This window comes from Phyllobates terribilis, unplaced genomic scaffold, assembly GCF_046119375.1.
Source record: "Phyllobates terribilis strain yellow unplaced genomic scaffold, ASM4611937v1 Scaffold_2__4_contigs__length_985480577, whole genome shotgun sequence".
Classification (NCBI taxonomy): Eukaryota; Metazoa; Chordata; class Amphibia; order Anura; family Dendrobatidae; genus Phyllobates; species Phyllobates terribilis.
The window spans coordinates 465886144-465912229 of NW_027362762.1; the positions used below are offsets into that span (position 1 = coordinate 465886144).

Genomic DNA, 26086 nt, shown 5'->3' on the forward strand with positions numbered 1-26086 from the left:
GCTCTGCCGTCACTTGCCGTGACCACCTGCCCGTCCAGAGACTCTTGCCCGCTCACCTGGGAGCGCTCACCTGTTACCTGCCTGCTAGCCTACCTGGAGGCTCTGCTGTCACTTGCCGTGACCACCTGCCTGTCCAAAGACTCTCGCCCGCTCACCTGGGAGCACTCACCAGCCACCTGCCTGCTGTCCTTCTACCCAGAGACTGTCCCTGTCACTTGCCGTGAGTACCCGTCCTTCTACTCTGAGACTGTCCCTGTCACTTGCCGTGACTACCTGCCCTTCTACCCAGAGACTGTCCCTGTCACTTGCCGTGACTACCTGCCCTTCTACCCAGAGATTGTCCCTGTCACTTGCCGTGACTATCTGCCCGTCTTCCCCGGGAGCCACCCGCTTCCTTACAAGGACCGCCCCCTTGTATAGTTGCTCAGAGGTTCCGCCTCCCAGACCCGTTACAGGCATTATAAGGGAGGGGGTGTGTGACATCCTGCATGGGGCATTATAAGGGAGGGGGGGTGACATCCTGCATGGGGAATTATAAGGGAGGGGGGTGACATCCTGCATGGGGCATTATAAGGAAGGGGGGGTGTCATCCTGTATGGGGCATTATAAGGTGGGGTGACATCCTACATGGGGCATTATATGGGGGGAACAGCCTGCATGGGGCATTATGTGGGGGGAACAGCCTGCGTGGGGCATTATGTGGGGGTAACAGCCTGCGTGGGGCATTATGTGGGGGGGAACAGCCTACATGAGGCATTATGTGTGGGGAACAGCCTGCATGGAGCATTATATGGGGGCCAGTATTCTGTATGGAGCGTTAAATCTGGGCCAGTATTCTGCATGGAGCGTTATATGGGGGCCAGTATCCTGCATGGAGCGTTATATGGGGGCCAGTATCCTGCATGGAGCGTTATATGGGGGCTAGTATCCTGCATGGAGCGTTATATGGGGGCCAATATCCTGCATGGAGCATTATATGGGGGCCAGTATCCTGCATGGAGCGTTATATGGGGACCAGTATCCCGTATGGAGCGTTATATGGGGGCCTGTATCCTGTATGGAGTATTATATGGGGGCCAGTATTCCGTATGGAGCGTTAGATGGGGGCCAGTATTCTGTATGGAGCGTTATATGGGGGCCAGTACTCTGTATGGAGCGTTATATGGTGGCCAGTATTCTGTATGGAGCGTTATATAGGGGCCAGTATTCTGTATGGAGCGTTATATGGGGCCACTATTCTGTATGGAGCATTATATGGGGGCCTGTATCCTGTATGGAGCGTTATATGGGAGCCAGTATTCTGTATGGAGCGTTATATGGGGGCTAGTATTCTGTATGGAGCGTTATATGGGGGCCAGTATCCTGCATGGAGCGTTATATGGGGGCCAGTATCCTGCATGGAGCGTTATATGGGGGCCAGTATTCTGTATGGAGCGTTATATGGGGGCCACTATTCTGTATGGAGCGTTATATGGGAGCCAGTATTCTGTATGGAGCGTTATATGGGGGCTAGTATTCTGTATGGAGCGCTATATGGGGGCCAGTATCCTGCATGGAGCGTTATATGGGGGCCAGTATTCTGCATGGAGCGCTATATGGGGGCCAGTATCCTGTATGGAGCATTATATGGGAGCCAGTATTCTGTATGGAGCGTTATATGGGGGCCAGTATTCTGTATGGAGCGTTATACGGGGGCCAGTATCCTGAATGGAGCGTTATATGGGGACCAGTATCCTGTATGGGGCATTATATGAGGGCCAGTATTCTGTATGGAGCGTTATATGGGGGCCAGTATCCTGTATGGAGCATTATATGGGGGCCAGTATCCTGTATGGAGCATTATATGGGGGCCAGTATTCTGTATGTAGCATTATATGGGGGCCAGTATTCTGTATGGAGCGTTATATGGGGGCCACTATTCTGTATGGAGCGTTATATGGGAGCCAGTATTCTGTATGGAGCGTTATATGGGGGCTAGTATTCTGTATGGAGCGTTATATGGGGGCTAGTATTCTGTATGGAGCGTTATATGGGGGCCAGTATCCTGCATGGAGCGTTATATGGGGGCCAGTATTCTGCATGGAGCGTTATATGGGGGCCAGTATCCTGTATGGAGCATTATATGGGAGCCAGTATTCTGTATGGAGCGTTATATGGGGGCCAGTATTCTGTATGGAGCGTTATATGGGGGCCAGTATCCTGAATGGAGCGTTATATGGGGACCAGTATCCTGTATGGGGCATTTTATGGCGGCCAGTATACTGTGTGGAGCAATTCGCCGGTTTCTGAGCTATTGTGGAATTTACAATAGATATCACTCATGTAATGTAAGAAGTGAAATCTTTGCATTGTACTATATATATATTTCTCTTTGGTATCTGTGACCATGGCTTGCCCCCCCTTAGTTTTGATCCTGGGTACGCCCATGGTATAGGGGCATATAGTGAGGTACATTTCTGAAAGAAGTATAACTCTGCCAGGTTTTGAGAATAGATTTGCTAGCTTGTTATGTGTCAATTTTATAAACAAGGTCTCATGTATGCATGTGCTAAGTACTACATATCTATTACACAAAGCAGAACAAGTCTGATCAACAGTAGGCAGCCGAACAGTTTTATGGCACTGAAAATCTTGCATATACTTTCAAAGCTTAGGGCTCGATTCAATTGCAATTTTTTTAAGTCACATTTATTTTTTAAGTAAAGTAAAGACACTAGCACCCAAGGGGATACTGCTGAAAGCTGCTGACAGAAAAACGGGTCCTGTGTGGCAAACCCATGGAGAAAGGTAATCAGATAAAAAACTGGATACTGTCACACTAAACAGCTAGTGAATAGACATGTAGAAAGAAAGACACACCTTGGGCTATGTTCACACGTAGCGTTTTTGATGCGTTTTTGCATTGATTTCAACGGTGAAAAATACATTCATCGTTAAATGTCATTTTAGCATTTTACAATCTAACATACTAACAAGCTGATTTTACAATCTAACATACTAACAAGCTGATTTTATAACGTTTTATATACTTTCCTACCTGATTCACTCATGGGCGGGCGCCAAATTCAGTCAGTGCTGGCGCCGCCCATGACATTTGAATACTGCTCCTGGCAAGCGCTATGTTTGTTGGGCGCATGCGCATTTGCACACGTCGGGCTGCTGGTCCAGAGCGTGAGCACTGAGGCTGTGTGATAACCAACTTCAGTGCGCATGCGCTGTGAACTGTGGCTCCCGGCGCGTGCACACTGAGGCTGTGTAAGTACCGGCTTCAGTGCGCGCGCGCTGTGACCTGTGGCTCTCGGCGCGTGAACAGTCAATGTATCTTGCGGTCACCGCTGCACTGTCACTGCGCATGCTGTGGTGACTGCAAGATACATTGACTGCGCATGCGCCGGGATCCAAAGGTCACAGCGGCCCAGCGGCCCGACGTGTGCAATGCGCATGCGCCCCACAAACATAGCGCTGGCCAGAAGCAGCATTCAAATGTCATGGGCTGCGCCAGCACTGACTGAATGCGGCGCCCGCCCATGACTGAATCTGAGAATCACACCCCTATGACTGAATACGAGCAGGTAGGACAAAGTATATAAAACTTTATAAAATCATTATACTACCACCGATTTTCATGAAAATAGCTTGTTAGTGATGCAAATTGCATCACGAACAAAGAAATGGGGGCAGTGTACATAGCAACTAGGACATGACAGGTTCCCTTTAAACTCCATTTAAAATGGGCAAGGCGCATGGCAAGGGATGGGGAAGTGGACGTAACAGTGATGGTACACACAGAAGCCGTGGGCAAGATGAAACCGTGCCTGCTGAGGGAGCACAACAAGCACCCACATCGTGTCGACCTAGCTTCCTGTCCCACTTTCTAGGGGGCCGAATACCACTCTTGAAGCCAGACCAGTGTGAAAAGGTTATTGGTTGGACAGCAGAAAAATAAATAAGGCTTCCAGTCAGTTTGAAACCACCACCACCCTGTCATCCACATGGTCCAGTCTCAGTAGCCATGAGTCTGGACCACATTATTATTATTTATTATTAGAGCACCTTACATGTGAAAAAGGGGTATACATAGCAAAAACAATTACAATAATCTTGAACAAAAACGAGATGGCGACTGGTACAGGAGGAGAGAGGACCCTGTGAGGGCTCACAGTCTACAAGGGATGGGTGAGGATACAGTAGGTGAGGATAGAGAAGGTCGTGTAGCGGTATGGTGGAGCGAGGGTTACTGCAGGTTGTACGCTTGTCGGAAGAGGTGGGTCTTCAAGTTCCTTTTGAAGGTTTCAACAGTAGAATCATAGAATGGTAGAGTTTGAAGGGACCTCCTGGGTCATCTGGTCCAACCCCCTGCTCAACGCAGGATTCACTAAATCATCTCAGACAGTCTGTCCAGCCTCTGTTTGAAGACGTCCATTGAAGGGGAACTCACCACCTCTCGTGGCAGCCTGTTCCACTCATTAATCACCCTAACTGTCAAAAAGTTTTTTCTAATATCTAATCTGTGTCTCCTCCCATTTAGTTTCATCCCATTGCTTCTAGTCTTTCCTTGTGCAAATGAGAATAAAGATGATCCTTCTACAATGTGACAGCCCTTGACATATTTGCAGACAGCTATTAAGTCTCCTCTCAGTCTTCTTTTTTGCAAGCTAAACATTCCCAAATCCTGCAACCGTTCCTCATAGGACATGGTTTGCAGACCAGTCACCATTCTGGTCGCTCTTCTCTGAACTTGCTCCAGTTTGTCTATATCATTTTTAAAATGTGGTGCCCAAAACTGTACACAGTATTCCAGATGAGGTCTGACCAAAGAGGAGTAAAGACCGATAATGACTTCACGTGATCTAGACTGTATGCTTCTGTTAATACATCCCAGAATTGTATTTGCCTTTTTTGCTGCTGCATCACACTGTTGACTCATGTTCAGTCTATGATCTATTAGTATACCTAAGTCTTTTTCACATGTACTGTTGCTTAGCTCTATTCCTCCCATTCTGTATATGCTTTTTTCATTTTTATTGCCCAGATGTAGTACTTTGCATTTTTCCCTGTTAAAAACCATTCTGTTGGTTGCTGCCCACTGCTCCAGTTTATTTAGGTCTTTTTGAATCCTCTCTCTCTCTTCTCTAGTAGTAGCTATCCCTCCTAGCTTTGTGTCATCAGCAAATTTAATCAGTTTACCCTCAATTCCTTCATCTAAATCATTGATAAAGATGTTGAACAATACAGGTCCCAGGACGGAGCCCTGTGGTACCCCACTTGAGACATTCATCCAGCTGGATGTGAAGCCATTTACAACCACCCTTTGAGTCCGATCACTAAGCCAGTTATGAATCCACCTAACAGTTGCCTGGTCCATTGCATACTTGGTCATTTTTTCAATAAGGATGGTGTGAGATACTTTGTCAAATGCTTTGCTGAAGTCAAGATATACTATATCTACAGCATTTCCCTGATCCACCCAGTCAGTGATTCTGTCATAGAAGGAAATTAAGTTAGTCTGACATGACTTGTTAGTTACAAACCCATGCTGACTCTGGTTAATCACTTCATTCTTATCCATGTACTTACATACATGTTGTTTAATAATTTGTTCAAAGATCTTTCCTGGTATAGAAGTCAGACTCACCGGCCTATAGTTCCCTGGGTCCATCTTCTTCCCCTTTTTGAAGATAGGAACATTTGCTCTTCTCCAGTCTTCTGGGACTTCTCCTGTTCTCCAAGAATTTTCAAAGATTATGGAGAGTGGTTCTAAAATTTCTTCTACGATCTCCTTCAGTACTCTGGGGTGTAATTCATCTGGACCTGGAGACTTGAACTCATTTATGTTAGCTAAATATTCCCTCACAATCTTTCTGTTTACAGATAACTTGGATTCCTCTATTCCTTTAAAAGGACAGTGAAGATCAGTTGATGTTACATTTTCTTTCTGAGAGAAAACAGATGCAAAATAGGAATTAAAAAGTTCGGCCTTCTCAACATCCTCTCTTACCATTTCTCCATTTTCATCCTGTAAAAATCCTATAGCATCTTTGACTTTTCTTTTACTTTTGACATACCCCCAAAATCCTTTTTTATTGCTTTTGACATCTCTTGCAAGCCTTAATTCATTGTCAGCTTTAGCTAACCTGATACGTGACCTGCAGGATCTGCAGACTGCATTATAATCTTCTTTAGATATGCCTCCCTCTTTCCATTTAATAAACATTTTTTTCTTTCTTTTTAGCAAGTGTTTAAGTTCTGTGTTCATCCATCCTGGTTTCCTTAAATGCTTCCCATTCTTCCTACTTTTCGGGATTGTTAACGATTGTGCTTTGAGAATCTCATTTTTAAAAATTTCCCATCCTTCCTGGACATTTTTGTCCTTAAGGACATCCAGCCATTGGATCCCTCCTATTCTCTTTCTGAGTCTCTTAAAATCTGCCTTTCTAAAATCTAACCTTGAAGCTTGAGTCTTCACATGTCTTCCTCCTCTAGTTATCCAAAAAGTAGGTGAGAGTCTGATATGTTGGGGTAGAGAGTTGCAGACTAGGGGGGATGCACGGGAGAAATCTTGTATGCGCATGTGGGAAGAGGAGATAAGAGGGGAGTAGAGAAGGAGATCTTGTGAGGATCGGAGGTTGCGTGCAGGTAAGTACCGGGAGACTAGGTCACAGATGTATGGAGGAGACAGGTTGTGGATGGCTTTGCATGCCAAGATTAGGGTTTTGAACTGGAGTCTCTGGGCAATGGGGAGCCAGTGAAGGGATTGACAGAGAGGAGAGGCCGAGGAATAGCGGGGGGACAGGTGGATTAGTCGGGAAGCAGAGTTTAGGATAGATTAGAGGGATGCGAGAGTGTTAGAGGGGAGGCCACAGAGCAGGAGGTTGCAGTATGAGGACATGCACTAGTGTTTTTGCAGAGGAATGTACGGATCCGGGAGATTTTTTTTACTTGGAGTCAGCATATTCCTCCGTTGTCCTTCAGCGTTCAGTTGTCCCTACCCCAGTCCTTGGAACGCAACTGTAAATACGCAGCCACCCACAGGCCACAATACTAAACTGCCAATTGCACGACTGCTTGCACTAGAAATTTTGCCTTTTAGGCTCGTGGAGACGGAAGCTTTCCGCAACCTCATGGCGGTGGCTGTCCCTCGGTACTCGGTCCCCAGCCACCACTATTTCTCCCAGTGTGCCATCCCCGCCCTATACAAGCACGTGTCCCAGAACATTACCTGTACCCTCACCAACGCAGTTACTGGGAAGGACCACCTAACCACAGACACGTAGACAAGTGCTTGTGGCCAGGGACAGTACATCTCACTGACGGCACACTGCGTTAATATTGTGGAAGCCGGGACCCAGTCAGACCCTGGGATGGAACACGTCTTCCCAAAGCAGAGGATTGCGGGCCCTGGGTCAATCAAGATTCAACACAATGTTCACAAGGTAGACAGCAGAAGTGGTCGTTCTCCTAGACAATGAGCAAATTATTCATGATGATAGAGGCCACCATCTCCTTAGCTTGCTTGCTGCTTTTCTGTGGGAATGAGTTTGGCTCAAACCAGCCAGGAATATTTCCAGTGGTTTGGTGTTAGCACCCAGTACCAGAAGCAAAGCCATCCACAATTTCCTTCTCAGGAATTTTATTTTTGGTCTGAGTGGCTGCCCTAACATTAGTTTCTCACAAAGGTGCTGAAGATACTAAGTGACAGTAGATGCAGGTTTCTCCAGCATGACCTGTTTGTTAGATATCAGAGGGAGAATAGAGAGGGCAGCAAGGTGGCTCAGTGGTTAGCACTCCAGCCTTGCAGCGCTGGGATCCTGGGCTCAAATCCCACCAAGGACAACATCTGCAAGGAGTTTGTATGTTCTCCCTGTGTTTGCGTGGGTTCCCCCCAGATTCTCCAGTTTCCTCCTCAGTAAAAAAGCAGCCATACAGTGTCTGGGAACCTTCACACAGACTTTTCTTAGCCATGGCTGTTCTCGGCAGGGTTGGACGGGCCCACCAGAGAACCGGAGAATCCTCCGGAGGGCCCTGGCTTCTCCTCCAGGAGAGTTCATAATGCAAACCTTGCAGGTTGTGATGATAGAGACCACCATCTCCTTAGCTTGCTGTTGGCACTTTTCTGTGGGAATGAGCTTGGCTCCAACCAGCCTGGAATATTTCCAGTGAATTAAGGCACTCCATGGTTTGGTATTAGCACCCAGTGCCAGAAGCTTAGCCATTCACAATTTCCTTCTCAGGAATTTTATTTGGTAGACTGAGTGGCTGCCCAAACTTTAATTTCTCACAAAGGAGCTGAAGACACTGAGTGGCAGTAGGTGCAAGTTTCTCCAGCATGACCAGTTTGTTATTGTTAGATATCAGAGGGAGAACAGAATTGGGCTTTGCCAAGGTGCCAGATTGCTCTTAAGTCTTATAGATTGCTGGAGCCAGTCCACAGTAAAAAAGCAGCCATAGAGTGTCCGGGAACCTTCACACAGACTTTTCTTAGCCATAGCTGCTTCTCGGTGAGAGTTGTACTTCACTACAGCCATATTCTTTAGGTTGGATGAAAGGACTGGCATAGAAGGAAACCGTATCTACTCCGGCTGTCATTTCACCACCACCAGGTTCCGACCATTGTCACACACAACCATGCCTGGCTGTATGTTCAGCGGTGAGAGCTACAGCTCTGCTTTGCTGTGTTACAGCTTTCAACAACTCTGCAGTGGTGTGCGGTTTGTCACCTAAGCATACCCATATTATCTTCAGCACAGACTGTTGCCGCTTAACCGGGGCACTGTTTCCAGCTTGCGACGGATGTGGTCATTTCGGAGATGGAGGCCGAAGAGGAGGAGGTGCAGGAGCTGTAGAATGTGATTACATTGAGGTTACAAGTCTGGTTTTTATACTAAAGATCCTGCTGTGTTTTTATATATATATATTTTTTTACGTCTCTTCAAATGTGTATTGGAGTGTGTCTAATTAACTAATTTTTGGCAGCCCAAAAAGTATAGGAGACCCACTTTTTAATAATGGGAAGGACAATTCAAATAGATTCTATAGTCTAGAATATTACCTGTCTTATCTTAATTCGTTTACAGGTGAGGTATTGCAGTATGGATAGCATATTACACCGATCCAGCCAGGTATTATTGCCTTATACTGCGTGCTGCCGAAAAAAAATAAAAATCTATTCTATTCCCTATCAATACCGCTGTTAGATGCATTTACAATAGGGACAGATGCTGCTAGGTGGCGTCATCAGCTCAAGATGAATGTTCATTCTGGTCGCATAAATCTCTTCCACAGTCCATAACTTTTTTTTTTATTATTATTTCTTTGGACTTATATGCAAGTCATGAATCTGAAAATAATGTTTCTTAAAATTTCTTCCAGGAAAATACATTTTAGCTTTGTTTTTGTATGTTTTATTGTCAGTCCATAAAAGTGGTGTAATACTCCTTGACAACATTGTTCACAGACATGCTATTGGTCAGCGACCAACTGTGAATAGGTTTGAACACACAACTGATTATAGAATCAAAACTACCATCCATAACAATGTGTACCTAGCATGGCATAGGATATATTAAAATATAACTTTTAATGATAGTGTAATAAAAAAAGGCCACAGGCTCAATAAAACCAGACAATTAGACATAAAAAGACCAATAAACGACACACATACATAGAAGTCACAATAACCACGAGGGTAAGGGTAAAATTGCCCAATATTGCAACCTCCCGGATATAAGGCAGTGACAAGTAAATATTTGAGAAAGGAACAGTTTCACCAGAGGTTGGAGTATGGTCCTACTCAAAAGGAGGATCCCCACTTATCTGGTTACTTCATCCAGAGAGGCGCCATCCAGGAGGAGAGATATAAACAGATGGGGGAGGAAAAAGAACTACCCACACATTACCCATAAACAATATCTCATATATAAAGTGGATGGGTCACGGATCTATTGCACATATCCCAAAATATTTCCCATTCCCTACGCGTTTCGTAAATCACTCATCAGGGGATAGTGAGAAGATAAGGGACCACTGTATAAAAACAGCATAATAAAGTTTCCCAGAAAAAGATATATAGGGAAGTTACATGTGCGCAACTCGCCTCAACTGGGAAAATCGCCTAATAGTATGGTATTTGTCAGTGACCAAATGTGAATAAGTTCAACAAAACACAGCCGACTGACTATAAATGGAGTGTAATATTTGGCAAGCTCCACAAAATATCTGTATTATTACCGCAGTAATATGGGATCACGTGTGATCATGGAAAAGTTTCTCTGCTTCCACAATACAGTAATGCGAATATAATCAAAAAATCGGGCTGTATTCTGCTAACAAGCAAATGGAGCAGTAAATGGGTCACTCTGTATTGCTTTTTAAGCAAATAATCAAGATTAAAAGCAAAAAAAAAAAAAAAAAGTAGCCCGGATATGTAGGGCTGTGGATATTTGTAATAGCAGCAGCCAGAACGTGTAATGGACCCTATTGTGCTGTATACACTGTCCACAAACCCTGCCTGCCTAACTTCTGCTATCACCAGTAAAATATGCAGCTGGATTAGTCCTCAGAAGAACTGTTAGCTCAGATGGATATATATCTTGTTGTGGAATACCTATACCTAATTAATAAACAGTCAATTCTGTCCCTCACTCAGCAGCAGCGCTCCCTACTCTGCCTGTTTCCGGGGTACACTGTGATGAGCATAGGGGCACCAGGTCTTATATAGAGATGATGACGCTGTGCGGCCAGCCAATCACTGTAATGCCACAACCAACATGGCTACTGCATTACAGTGCTCGGCAAGCAATCCCTGCATGTTAATTGGCTGTCTAAAGAGCGCCAAACATGCAGGGCGGGGACCCGAGCTCCCACCCGAGCAACTCGGAAATACTCGCCGAGCACCAAGCATCTCGAGCAGTGAGATGCTTGGGCGAGTACCAAGCACACTCACTCATCACTAATCAATACCTCTCCAGAAATAACAATTTGTCGTGTTTCTGCTAACACCGCAATTCTGGTGCTTGGGCCATAGATCTTACATATAGAATATAAATAATTCACCAATCTCTTTCTATTAAAAAGTGTCAGTTTATAATGCTACAAATAGTTACCACTGCAGATCTAGCATTTCAGCATTATGTGAAACATAAAAGGAGTAACAAAAAGAAGACCTACAGTTTGCTGATATATCATCCTTGTTATAGTTCACTGGAGATTATCCTTATACCTCTGAATGCTCCTGTGTGTACTGGAATCTCCTGTAGGGATCCTGTACCAGAAGCAATTCAAAGTGGGCGTAGTGCAGCAAGATGCTGTGAGTCAGTTCACTGGAGGATGGGGGTTATCCCTGTACCTATGAGTGCTCCTCTGTGTACTGGTGCCGCCAGAGCGGCCTGGTAGCACAGACATGTAAGGCCACGGCCCCACTATCAGTATTTGGTCAGTATTTGGTCAGCATTTTTTCTCGGGAGTTGGAGCCAAAACCAGGTGATGAACAATCAGAGAAAAGGTATAATAGAAACAAGTCACCAATTCTGCATGTATCACCCACTCCTGGTTTTGGCTCCCACTCCTGAGAAAAAATACTGACAGAATACTGACCAAATACTGATAGTGGGACCATGGCCTTAGACTTACCAGAGGACTCACAGTGTCTTGCTGCACCGCGTCCATTTCTATTTGCTTCTGGATACAGGATCCCTACAATGGACACCAGTACACAGAGGAGCCTTACTGAGAAATCAGCATTTCAGTTCATATGCAAATGAGGCTGTGGATCTGAAGCCTCTGTCACTCCAGCTCTATTCCCCGCCGCCTCCTCCTGCTGCATAGATGCTGTCAGTCAAGCAGTACATCCATTCAAATGCTGATTTCTCAGTAACATAGGGATGGACTGGCTATAAATCAGCATTTGAATGGATGTGCAAATGAAGCTGAAATGCTTTTGACATTCCCTGCACAGCACTGATTTCTCCTACTTGACTGACAGCTCCTTTGCTGTGTGACTTCAAACAAAAAAGGTGTCAGTCAAGCAGAAGCATATCCAATCAAACACTGATTTTTCAGTGATGGAGGAAAGGTCATGGCCCCACTATCAGTATTCGGTCAGTATTTTTTCTCAGGAGTGGGAGCCAAAACCAGAAATAGGTGATAAATGCAGAATTAGTGAACTTGTTTCTATTATATCTTTTCTCTGATTGTTCCTCACCTGGTTTTGGCTCCCACTCCTGAGAAAAAATACTGACCGAATACTGACCAAATACTGATAATGGGGCTGTGGCCTAAAAGGTATTTCTGGACTTGTCTTTGAAAAAGCTACATGTGCACATAAATATTTTTTTTTTGGGGGGGGGGGTGATTTTTCTTGTAGGCAAAACCATAGTTTGGATCAGATTTTCATCAGTGTTTGGTCAGTGTGTCAGTTTTTATCATCAGTGTTTCATCAATGATTTTCTCAAATTAATTAAAAAAAAATAAATACATACAGCTGTGCTCAAAAGTTTACATACCCCGGCAGAATTTTTCCTTTCTGTACTTGCTTCAGAGAATATGAATGATAACAAAAAAACTTTTTCTCCACTCATGGTTATTGGTTGGGTGAAGCCATTTATTGTCAAACTACTGTGTTTTCTCTTTTAAAATCTTAATGACAACCAAAAACATTCAAATAACCCTGATCAAAAGTTCACATAACCCAGTTCTTAATACCGTGTATTGACCCCTCTAACATCAATGACAGCTTGAAGTCTTTTGTGGTAGTTATGGATGAGGTTCTTTAATTTCTCAGATGGTAATACTGCCCATTCTTCTTGCCAAAAAGCCTCCAGTTCCTGTAAATTCCTGGGCTGTCTAGCATGGACTGTGCGCTTGAGATCTCCCCAAAGTGGCTCAATGATATTGAGGTCAGGAGACTGAGATGGCCACTCCAGAACCTTCACTTTGTTCTGCTGTAGCCAATGACAGGTTGACTGGGCCTTGTGTTTTGGATCGTTGTCATATTGGAATGTCCAAGTACATCCCATGCGCAGCTTCCAGGCTGATGAGTGCAAATTGGCCTCCAGTATTTGCTGATAACGTGCTGCATTCATCTTTCCTTCAACTTTTACCAAGTTTCCTGTACTTTTGTAGCTCACACATCCCCAAAACATCAGCGATCCATCTCTGTGATTTACAGTAGGAATGGTGTTCCTTTCATCATAGGCCTTGTTGACCTCTCTCCAAATGTAACATTTGTGGTTGTGGCCAAAAAGTTCAATTTTGGTCTCATCGCTCCAAGTTACCTTGTTCCAGAAGTTTTGAGGCTTGTCTCTGTGCTGTTTGGCGTATTGTAGGAGAGATACTTTGTGGCATTTGCGCATTAATGGCTTTCTTCTGGCGACTCGACCATGCAGCCCATTTTTCTTCAAGTGCCTCCTTATAGTGCATCTTGAAACAGCCACACAGCTAGTTTTCGGAGAGTCCTGAATTTCAGCTGATGTTATTTGTGGGTTTTTCTTTGCATCCCAAACAATTTTCCTGGCAGTTGTGGCCGAAACTTTTGTTGGTCTACCTGACCGTGATTTGGTTTTTACAGAGCCCCTGATTTTCCATTTGTTAATTACAGTTTGAACGCTGCTGATTGGCGTTATCAATTCCTTGGATATTTTTTTGTATCCCTTTCCTGTGTTATACAGTTCAGCTACCTTTTCCCATAGATCCGTTTACAATTCTTTTGCTTTTCCCATGACTCACAATCCAGAAACGTCAGTGGCTGGATGAAAGATGCAAGAGTCTGTCCCAGAAACTCACTCAGCTTTTATGCACACACACTGATTACAAGCAAACAGGTCACAGGTGAGGATGTTACCTTTAGTAGCCATTCAAACCCAATTTGTGTCAAATTCTGTGCATGTTATCAGGCCAACATCACCAGGGTATGTGAACTTTTGATCAGGGTCATTTGGATGTTTTTGGCTGTCATTAAGATTTAAAAAGAGAAAACACAGTAGTTTGACAATAAATGACTTCACCCAACCAATAAGTGGAGAAAAACTTTTTTTTTGTTATCATTCATATTCTCTGAAACAAGGCCAAGAAAGGAAACATTCTGCCGGGGTATGTAAACTTTTGAGCACAACTGTAAATTGCAAAATATTTCCTACCACTTATAATGTGAAAACTGGACAGCACATGTCTTGCAGTATTACACATGAATAGCACAGACCCACAGACTTGATTGGGTGATTTTAATCTGTGACTTGGATCAAAAACGGACATGTCTCTGGGATTTATTTAGCAGACACAGTCAGCGAAAAAACACAGATATGCACCATAAACTAAAATGGGTATGTGTTCTAACTGTGAAAGACAAAGATAGAGCATGTATGTGAAAAGCAGAAGTCTGTTGCCTTAAAGGGGTTGTCCAGTCCAAAATTATACATCTGCAGTCACCCTATGTGACTGCAGACTTTTGAATCTTCTCAACGTATGCACTGTGCGCTGCGGGGATTCGCTGGTTTCTGATCGGCGGGTACATATGGGTTATGAGGAAGTGAAGATGGATCCAGCTCAACACACTAGGCAATTGATTAAAATTCAACAATCTTTATTGGCAAATCCTTTTAAAAATTTGTAGAAAAAACATTTTTGTTTTGCTTCCACCTTTTTCTTTTTCTTTTCATATATTTAGTCTAGTCTTCTCTGTGATTGGTATTTTCTTGATTGTTTTCATGTGTTTTTTGTATCCATGATTATTTGTTAGTATACTTAAGTCCAGTTCAGAACGTTCTTTTTCATAGCCAGTGTTCAAGAGTTTTTTTTACTCGAAACGCGTATGGCATTTTTTATACACACCACCCCATAATATATGCTTTGTCGTCTGAGACGTTCATTTTTTGTTTTTTTCTACAAATTTTTAAAAGGATTTGCCAATAAAGATTGTTGAATTTTAATCGATTGCCTGGTGTGTTGAGCTGGATCCATCTTCACTTCCTCATTGACCCAGGTGCTGTGCAGCAGCGAGGACTCCGTGCTCCATGCCGGACTGGGATTTCATCTCAGGGGTGAGCAGAAATTTTTTCTTTATTCATACATATGCGTTATGCATACTCCTGGCCAGAGCCCGCCCAGTGGGAGCAGCCTCGCGCAATACATTTGTATAGAGTGAGCCCGTGCCCTGTCTAGTGATGCAGCCGTCCATTGGGTGTGGCCAACTCAGGGCCGGTTTTAGACAAAGTGGGGCCCTAGGCAAAAGTTTAAAGTGGGGTCCTAAATGCTCACATATTGCACCATCACACTTAAACATTTAGGTTGCATTTACATGAGCTGAGTTCAGGCCATTAAATGAGATTGATCGACAATAGTGAAGTTGTTTGGCACTTGTTTCCCGGCCTCTTTACACCGGCTGAGGAAGAATGATGGGGACAGAACGATCACTAATGGATCAATCTGTCCCCATACACATCATGTTATCAGCAGCATATCTGCAGCTTACACCGGGCGATGTGCTGCTGAGAACAATGATGTATGTTCTGCCATAAACCATCCAATCACCCGATGAATGAGCAGCATTTTGCTCATTCGCTGGATGACTGCTGGCATGTTTACACCTATGAGCTCTTGTCTGTGCAGCCGGGATTTATAAATGTGGATGTCATACGCACACAAACACACAGTGTGTTGTCACATACTGCCACTGTGTGTTCATACCTGACCAGCTACATATACTATTTACATATATACAAGTTAGAATAATGCAATAAAATATATAAACATACACATACATACATGGCACACTCGTTCACGGCACACACACATGCACACAACACACCTCACATGCACACACACCTCACACGCACACACACCTCACACGCTGCTTTATGCTGGAGGGAATGATGATCTTCCAGACTATGAGCTGCAGCTTCTCCTGATGGCAGCAGCCCTGCCCCAGAAGACACCTCCTGCCTCTCATCTGCTGAGAGCTGACAGGAGCCAGAGTTCAGCAAAGCACACACAGGTGGACACAGACTTATCTGGCTGCTCATTAGCTTGGTAGGTGCCGGTCTCCGACTCTCCCTCCCCCTCAGGCTGAGTGCAGGAGGACAGGAGCCCCTGCCAACGCTCCTCCTCTCTTACTGCCAGGACCAAGGTCCTGAAGTTCCCCAGAGTGCAAGGTCTGTGGTGACATCAATGTCACACAACAGGTCACATGATCGTGATGCTACTACAGGTCCTTAACCAGTCTACATTGGAAGCTTCACTGATAATGCTATTATTAGTGAAGATGCTGCTGTAGACATACACATGAATGTGATTTTAAGTAGTTAGCTGGTTCAGTCCTGACCCATAAATTGTAGGCTTGCATTTCAGCCCAAGAGAGGTGACAGAGAAGGACAGGGACCCAACAATGAAGGACGCCTTGATGCTGGTTGTTGGGCACACATATATTGGACAATCTATGCACTAAGTACCTTCCTTTACTGTAATTTTTCATATTAATATTACAGATTTTTTTTTTAATATTTCATGTGTACATTTTGTAGCTTTGATAAAGAACGCAGGCTTGCATTTGAAACGCATTGCTATGCCTTCTATTCCCATGGAATTCCTTGCTACCCAATAAAGATTTTTGAAATTTAAGTAGCTGGAACATATTTTGTTTTTCTAAATTTTGTAGCACTTTCTTATGTTCCAATGCAGTTCCAATGTCTTGGAGCAATCACTTAGCAATTTAAGAGGCAACTTTGACCTTTTTTGTAATTTAAATACAGCCTTCAGATTGACAGCAGCATTTCAATGGTTAAACTGCAGTGGATAGAGCAAGCTCTGGTCGCTGCAGTGACAGGCAGACGACAGCTATGTAACACAGCCTGCATTTAGCTCCTGGGACTGCTTCATGCATTCCTTATCAACCCAAGATAAAAATATGTACCATAGGTCATTAAGAGGTTAAGGCAAATTTATAAATGGTGGTAATGGTATTGCAGAAAACCATAACATTACTACACACTGTAAAGAAAATCACCCATGCAACCACATAAAGTTCTGCCATTTGTGCAGTAGTAAATTTGAGATTGCAAGATCAAAAGGAATAGAAAATAAAGGAAGGACTTTTATTTCTCCTTCTTGCTGGATACATTTCTGGCTTTGGCTCAAAAACTGCAACAAACACTACATATCAAACTTAAGAACTCAAAAACTGCATAAGGAATTTCAGCCGCAACGTCTGTTCAAATATTGCGGATGCAATACATTCAAAGTGTGATTTTTAGCATGGTTTCGGAAAAACGGCTGAAAAAATGTATAAAGAACACAACCTATGAACATGATTGATCATTTGTTGCATATTTTACAGCAATTTCTATTGCCATTTTGGCAGCTTTTTCTTAGCTAAGTATCACTGTGGGTAGGTGCTGAAATGCTGCGGTGTTTCAGAGACAACATGGTTTAATATGCCAGCTTGGGACGAGTTGCTAGTCAAGGAAGTAAGTCCTTGCCAGCTTCTCCACGCCTGCTCACCTATATGGACAGGTCTCTCCCTATGGGTCTGTATAGGGACAGACCTATCAGTCTATAGGTGATCGGAGAAACTACAAGTCATCCTAGTCATGTCCTCCAAAGTTGACGCTTTCTTTGAAATGCTGCAGTGTAAAGCATACATGTACGCAATAACCGAGCCATTCTTTGATTCCTGCTGTACGTTGCTCAGGCAGCATGAATCAGCTGGCTGATGACTTTTAAGTCAACAGTAAAACAATGAAAATGTCTACATACACAACATTTTTTTTTATTGCATATGTGTGTGGTCATCTGTTTTTTTCTGCTTTCTTTTCTCCGTAGGCTTCTTTGTAAGACTTGAAAAATGCCAGGAAATATGCATGCACAAATGTTGATACATTAAGAATGACACTAACAAAAAAACCCTTTCAAAACAATATGAAAAACACTAGAAATTCATGACATCATTTACAAGAAATCAAAAACGCCAGGAGTGGATCATAAAGGTAGATAAAGGAATGAATAATACTTCTGTTCTCTTATGTATACTTTCCTGTGTTTGGGTTAAAGATAAAAACTACACCAGATGTCGCATCAAAACTTAACAGTGTAAATTAAGCCTTATGGAGTAGTTTTCATTGAGATGAGAGATAATGTATCAGTTCAATATGCTTTTACATTCTTTAGTTAGAAACAGTCTGTGAAAACAATAACTGTAAAACACTTACCGTCCCCCACCAAAGTGAATCAGCATAGGTTGAAAATTCAGTATTTGCATCTTTTTCTGCCAGGTATACCAGGAAGGAGGCAAAAATTAGCACCAGAAATCCAATGTACCATGCAGTGATCAGCTCCTGCAGTACAAGGGACACACACAAGAAAATTGTTTCACATTATTTAGAAACTCATAAAATAATTAATTTAATAAACAGACAAAAAAAAAACCCACATCATTTGGTACTGTAAGGCTGTGTGCCCACGGTGAGTTTTTGATGCTGCGTATTTTTGCTGTGTCAAAAACATAGCATCTTAAAGTTCCAGCAAAGTGGATGAGATTTACAGACATCTCAGGCCCACTGTGTTTTTTTTTTATTCAGCGTAAACTGAACTGAAAGAAATGAACTGGAGTATAAGCTGGTATACATGCAACGTGTAGGGACATGTTCACACTGGCCATTAAATAGACAACACCTGAGATAGAAACAAAATGAACAAATACCCTGCTATAACAAAGTAAAAAGCAATAGTGCATATAAATAACACAGGGTACTTAGTAGTGATGAGCGAGCGTGCTCGTTTAACCATTTCATCGAGCATGCTCGGGTGCTTGTTGAGTAACTTCAGCATGCTCGTATATTATGTTTTAGTCCCTGAATCTGCATGATTTACAGCTGTTAGACAGCCTCAACACATGCAGGGATTGCCTGTTTGTTAGGGAATCCTCAAATGTGTTGAAGCTGTCTTACAGCTGTAAATCATGCAGACGCAGGGACTAAAACATAATATACGAGTACGCTGAAGTTACTCAACAAACACCCGAGCATGCTCGGTGAAAGGATTGAATGAGCACACTCGCTCATCACTAGTATTTAGTAAACACTGTTTTTGATAGAAAAAAAGCATAAAAGCCATCCCACTTGCGCCAAGGTTTACCCAGTCTGGACGGTCCTGATCTCTAGTATTAGCGTTAACTGACCTACGATGCGTGTTTCAAATCTGCAACGTGTCAATTTCTCCTGTGGGTATGCTGAGTGTTATGTGCAGATTTTTCCCATAAAATTACATTAGATGCAGAAAATCGACAAGTAAAAACGCATGTGCAATTTTAGTGAGTTTCCACAGCAGAAACGCGTCAAAAATGCATACAATCAGCACTGTATCACTAAAGTTTTGTCATAGCCAAATACCAGGAAGTATCAAAAACACAGTCGCTTTGTTTAAAACATGACATATGAACAAAAGACAAAAAACACAGCGTCAAAAACGCAATGAAAATGCACTCAAAAACGCAATGAAAAAAAGCCTAATTTACTTAATAGGTGCAGAAATGGTTTAGAAAATAAGCAACATCAAAAACTCACAAAAAGCTCACCGTGAGAATGCTATTTTCCAATACTCGTAACATTTTTACTTTTCCATTGATGGTTGCCATTTTTATTGATAATATTTTGGAGTATATACAATGTTGTGATCACTTTTTATTGTTTTGTTTTTTTACGGAGGTGAGGTGACCAAAAAAACACAACTCTGGTATTTTGATTTTTTTGTCTTTTTATGTTGTTTACTATGTTGTTTATCAATTTACAGATGAAGGGATGCCAAATATGTTTCTTTTTTTCTTTCTTTATTTTTAATTGGTGAAAGGGAAGGTGGTTTACTTTTTTATATTGTTAAAAACCTTTTTATTATTCACATTTTTATGTCCCTGTAAGTGACTTGAAAATGCGATCAATTGACTGTTTATACTATATGCTGAAATACCGCAGTATTGCAGAAATTAGGAAAAATCCTATGGAGTCCAGTATGTGGCTGAGCTTCACAGGAGTATCAAGATAGCAGCAATTGAGGCCTTCAACAGGCCTCTGGGTGCCATGGCAATCTATTATTATTATTATTATTATTATTATTATTAGTGCATGTCATGTAGGACTGAGGAGAGCCTGCATGTACCGGTATAATGATCCATTTAAATACCACTGTCATAGATTTAGAGCAGCACACGAATGGTTAACAACCAGCTGTTAGACACAGATGCTGGCTATATACTATGGGAGGAGGGAGCTCCTCTCTTGAGCACCCTTCACCCAAGCCCAGGACTTTATTCACGTTCTAATGCAGGAATGGGTTAAAAGCTGATAAAAAAAACTGAAAAAAAAACACATCAAAACAGCGTAAAAAGCTTTATTTTCTTACAAAACTGCACCAAAAGTTACATGCATTTTAGAAGTGGTTACAGCCGGAAAAATATACCAATCTATATTAGCAAATTGCTAAAGACCATTACCTTACTGTGAGCATAGACCACTGAGCCCAACAATTTCCAGGTACCTCCCCTTCGGTCCATGCGCACCATGCGCAAGATCTGCAGAAATCTCATACTGCGCAGGGCTGAAGTTGCAAAGATGTTACCTTGTGTCCCAGCTGCGATCACTGCCAGTGATGCTATTAAGACTATAAAATCTATAATTTGGAAAAAAAAATATTAATATTAATTTTTTGATCTCATAGCACATGAGAAACATTCTTGCAGTTTTCACAATACACAAATCACTGAAAAGGTGCCAAGTCTAGTATAACTTATCTAACTTGGTCTCGGCTCCTATTAATGGGGTGCACTGATACGGTTTTTCTACTAAGGCCACGGCCCCACTATCAGTATTTGGGTCAGTATTCGGTCAGTATTTTTTCTCAGGAGTGGGAGCCAAAACCAGGAGTGGGTGATAAATGCAGAATTGGTGACTTGTTTCTATTATACCTTTTCTCTGATTGTTCCTCACCTGGTTTTGGCTCCCACTCCTGAGAAAAATACTGACCGTAAACTGACCAAATACTCATAGTGGGGTCGTGGCCTAAAACTGACAAAGTTGCCAAAGCCGACCAACTTTTCTATAGATATTTGGGATTTGGCTAGCATCGATCACACTTGATAATAGTAGAAAAAGTCGCAGACAAGAGGCATAACAGGAGGATTGTGACACATCCTCCAAGATGCAAGAGGTTCAGCTGTTGTAACTTCATTTCAGATACTAAAATGCTGGCACATTTCACAATTCCTACTGAATGATATGCACCAGCAACAATTTCATGACCAAGGCTGTAGTGTCGCATGGTATCATTTAGATACCCTGGCTCAGCGTCAAAGTTTGCTTTACATTTTTTGATAACTACAGTACAGACCAAAAGTTTGGACACACCTTCTCATTTAAAGATTTTTCTGTATTTTCATGACTTTAAAAATTGTACATTCACACTGAAGGCATCAAAACTATGAATTAACACATGTGGAATTATATACTTAACAAAAAAGTGTGAAACAACTGAAAATATGTCTTATATTCTAGGTTCTTCAAAGTAGCCACCTTTTGCTTTGATGACTGCTTTGCACACTCTTGGCATTCTCTTGATGAGCTTCAAGAGGTAGTCACCGGAAATGGTCTTCCAACAATCTTGAAGGAGTTCCCAGAGATGCTTACTACTTGTGGCCCTTTTGCCTTCACTCTGCGGTCCAGCTCACCCCAAACCATCTCGATTGGGTTCAGGTCTGGTGAATGTGGAGGCCAGGTCATCTGGCGTAGAACTCCATCACTCTCCTTCTTGGTCAAATAGCCCTTACACAGCCTGGAGGTGTGTTTGGGGTCATTGTCCTTTTGAAAAATAAATGATGGTCCAACTGAACGCAAACCGGATGGAATAGCGTGCCGCTGCAAGATGCTGTGGTAGCCATGCTGGTTCAGTATGCCTTCAAATTTGAATAAATCCCCAACAGTGTCACCAGCAAAGCACCCCCACACCATCACACCTCCTCCTCCATGCTTCACGGTGGGAACCAGGCATGTAGAGTCCATCCGTTCACCTTTTCCGCGTCGTACAAAGACACGGTGGTTGGAACCAAAGATCTCAAATTTGGACTCATCAGACCAAAGCACAGATTTCCACTCATCTAATGTCCATTCCTTGTGTTCTTTAGCCCAAACAAGTCTCTTCTGCTTGTTGCCTGTCCTTAGCAGTGGTTTCCTAGCAGCTATTTTACCATGAAGGCCTGCTGCACAAAGTCTCCTCTTAACAGTTGTTGAAGAGATGTGTCTGCTGCTAGAACTCTGTGTGGCATTGACCTGGTCTCTAATCTAAGCTGCTGTTAACCTGCGATTTCTGAGGCTGGTGACTCGGATAAACTTATCCTCAGAAGCAGAGGTGACTCTTGGTCTTCCTTTCCTGGGGCGGTCCTCATGTGAGCCAGTTTCTTTGTAGCGCTTGATGGTTTTTGCAACTGCTCTTGGGGACACATTCAAAGTTTGCCCAATTTTTCGCACTGACTGACCTTCATTTCTTAAAGTAATGATGGCCACTCGTTTTTCTTTACTTAGCTGCTTTTTTCTTGCCATAATACAAATTCTAACAGTCTATTCAGTAGGGCAATCAGCTGTGTATCCACCTGACTTCTGCACAACACAACTGATGGTCCCAACCCCATTTAAAAGGAAAGAGATCCCACTTATTAAACCTGACAGGGCACATCTGTGAAGTGAAAACCATTTCCGGTGACTACCTCTTGAAGCTCATCAAGAGAATGCCAAGAGTGTGCAAAGCAGTCATCAAAGCAAAAGGTGGCTACTTTGAAGAACCTAGAATATAAGACATATTTTCAGTTGTTTCACACTTTTTTGTTAAGTATATAATTCCACATGTGTTAATTCATAGTTTTGATGCCTTCAGTGTGAATGTACAATTTTCATAGTCATGAAAATACAGAAAAATCTTTAAATGAGAAGGTGTGTCCAAACTTTTGGTCTGTACTGTAGATTATTTGCGTGAATGACCATAGCGTGCTGTGTAATGAAGGTTCATGTGAATTGAAGTGACAAATACTAGTAAGAGCGCCTGAAATATGCCACGTGGCAATAAGACATTCTGCTTACAGTTTCTTGCTTCGCTTCATACTCTGCTGGCAAAAAATAGAATTATGGGACTATACAATCCTGAATTACTGGGGCCCTAATTTGTTAATGCCTATTATAAGACTTTACATACAGAACACAGGACTGGTGTCAGAATATTGCTGCTACTCACATTTAGCTAATTAGGAAACCTCAGGTACAAGAACTCAGGCAGGCACAGAAATACCACATCAAATGGCACCGTTTACAAGACTGGCACCTACACAGTGCATTTTACCTTCATGCATCATATATGAAAATCTCAACTGTAACTTTTCATTAAATATGTATGTCTTTACTAACACCTGCAGATTAAAATAGGTCACACACAAATGTAAAATACCGTATTCCCAGTTGGCTTCTCTGCAGATTTGCTGCATTAGCCACATAGATGGTCACAGGGATATTGCATTTGCTTATGCTTGGATCAACTAAAAGGAATGGTAGTTGTCGGTTGAAGAGAACTTTCACTGGATTTTTTTATTTAAACTGAGCACCTCCTCCAATTGGCACTGCTCCACTGATTCTGTAACAGTTTATCTCCTGCATTCCAAAGTTATACCCCCCTACCATAATTTAAATGCTAATTTTCCCCTTAACCAGCTGGGCATACACTACAGAAAAGTGCTCAGCATGCAAACTGATGGGGCGTAACAGTGCATGGAGCCCTTGGCCACACCAAGGGTGCACGGAAGACTCTTTATTTGCATATAAAATACATATTTGTTTAAGCCAATTAAACTACTAAAAGCTATACTAGAGGTATAATTACTATAGGGGCTAAGTCGCCTACATACCTCTATAGAAGTGGTTTACATAACGTTTCAAGTGTAACAAACTACCTTTAAGTGCACTGGGCAGTCAGAGCACTTAACAGACAGTGAACAATCAATCAAACTGAAGAGGAAGGTGCTGGGCAGGGAAACAACCTCAGGATGCAAAGGCTTGCGAAGTGCTCTGTCACACCTAGAGCACTTAACACAACATTGTAGTTTGGGGGGGTTGATCTTACTGACAGATTTGCTTTAATCATGTCCTAGCATTCTTTTATTTTGTTATTTTTGTATTTTCTTGTGCTGTTCGGTATCAAACATATGACTTATGTTTCACTAAACACTTAAGTTGAGGAGATATTTGGTACATGGTGTACTTAACTGTCACCATGAAAATGCAATCCAATCTGCAGGCACCATGTTATAGGTCAGGCGGAGCTGAGTAGACTGATCATTTTGTGAGAAAAGATTCTGTATAATTTGTGTTTTAATCATTTATACCTCTACTCTTTCTGGGGCTTTCGGTCCAATGGGTGGTCCCATCAGTGACTGACAGCTACCTCAGTGTGCACTCTTCTACAAAGAAAGCGGTCAGTCACTGATAGGACCACCCACAGGACCCAAAATTCTAGAAAGAGAAGTGGATTAAATGATTAAAACACAAATCATACTGAATCTTTTCTCAGAAAACTATACATCAATCTGCTCAGCTCCTCCTGCTCTATAACATGATGCCTGCAATTTAGAACACATTTTCATGCTGACAGGTTCCCTTTAATATTCAGGGTGGCCAGGACTACTATCCCATACATGCAGGCATCACACTACCATATACTTCAATGACACTCTAGGATAATTTCTTGCACATATACTGTACATCTGATCATTTGTACAGAAGAGATGAATATTGGTGGTTTAGATAGAAGTAGTTCCTGTGCAGGTCTTGAGAATACATAAATGTTTAATGCGTGTCTAGACTATTTATCAAAGCCATAAAATTGTAGATTGCAGCAAGTTAAGTCTATTCATCCCATACAAGTATTGACTGTACGCTGTAGAAAAGGACAGAGTCAATGAATGTGAAAAGATTTCAGTTGTTCAGTTCACCACACCGCTTACCATGCCAAACGCAATAAACTAAAAATGCTGCCTTCAGCATATTTATTGTGTGGTGTGAGACCATGTGAATAGCCCTTTGGGGACAAATGATCCCTATTTCATTGCGCACATCACAGCAAAGTAAAAAGAACTAAACACGATGCACCTTTGTGACCTCGAGAAAATGTGTTTTCGTATTAAGCCTTTTATTGACTATGCAAGTCAGTTCAATATATAATTCATAGTCATTTTTATATTGTCCAAAGACTAGAGCGGTGCACTCAGGAGCTTACTTTCGAAGGGCTCAATCCTCAGATAGCAACAACTTGATTAATTTCTAACAGTAAAATGATGACTTCCAAAGTTTTGGATTTTTGAAGTCTCCTGTGAATCCGATTTGAACCCAAGTCCAAAAACCATAGGTAGAGATGGTGCTCCTAATTAAGCTCACTGTCACTTTAGGTCTCCTTGGCATGGCAGTACTCTTGATGGTAATTTCCATCAGTGTTTGTAAACCAAAACCAGGAGTCAAATCCTCTGCCATCCCTTGTCTAATACAGTATAGGAAACTTTAGGACTGTTTTTACTATTTTATGGGAATATTTATGGGCATTATTACTGTACAAGCACAAAGGAACATCATTACTGTGTATGATCAAAAACATGGACATCATTAGACCTGGCAGAGGTTTGGAGACAGAAAACTTTTTACTTTTTGACCATAGAATTTATAGAAACCTATATCATACATGTGAAAAATAACTTAAAGGGGTAATTGCATAACCAACAATTATCACCTATCCACAGAGTAGATGATAAATGTATGATTGCTGTGGGTTGGTTGCAAAGACCTGCTGCTGTTCCAATGAACTATGGGCCAATGTTCACGGTGTCAGTGTTAGGGCTATTTCACACGTTCTGATATTTCCAGTACTGGAAAAACCAGTACCGGAGATATCATGTCCGTGTCCACCTGTGTGACACACATGTGACAACCGTGTGCCGCATCAGGAGCACACGTACCGGTGCTTGAGAATCAGTGGTACAGTTAGTGCTGTTCCTAAGCGCTGGGTGCTGAACGCTGCCCTCATCATT

At 42.4% G+C, this 26086-nt stretch overlaps 1 protein-coding gene across 3 annotated transcripts in view; it reads right to left on the reverse strand.

Annotated features, from left to right (window-relative positions):
- Window positions 1-26086, reverse strand: part of KCNQ4 (potassium voltage-gated channel subfamily Q member 4) — a 313669-nt gene that overhangs the window by 119810 nt on the left and 167773 nt on the right. For all 3 annotated transcript variants that reach the window (XM_073665725.1, XM_073665727.1, XM_073665726.1), the window contains exons 4-5: window positions 20471-20646; window positions 18195-18320 (exon numbers count right to left, since the gene is read on the reverse strand). In XM_073665725.1, the coding sequence (XP_073521826.1) occupies window positions 18195-18320; window positions 20471-20646 (302 nt within the window). The remainder of the gene's footprint in view (window positions 1-18194; window positions 18321-20470; window positions 20647-26086) is intronic.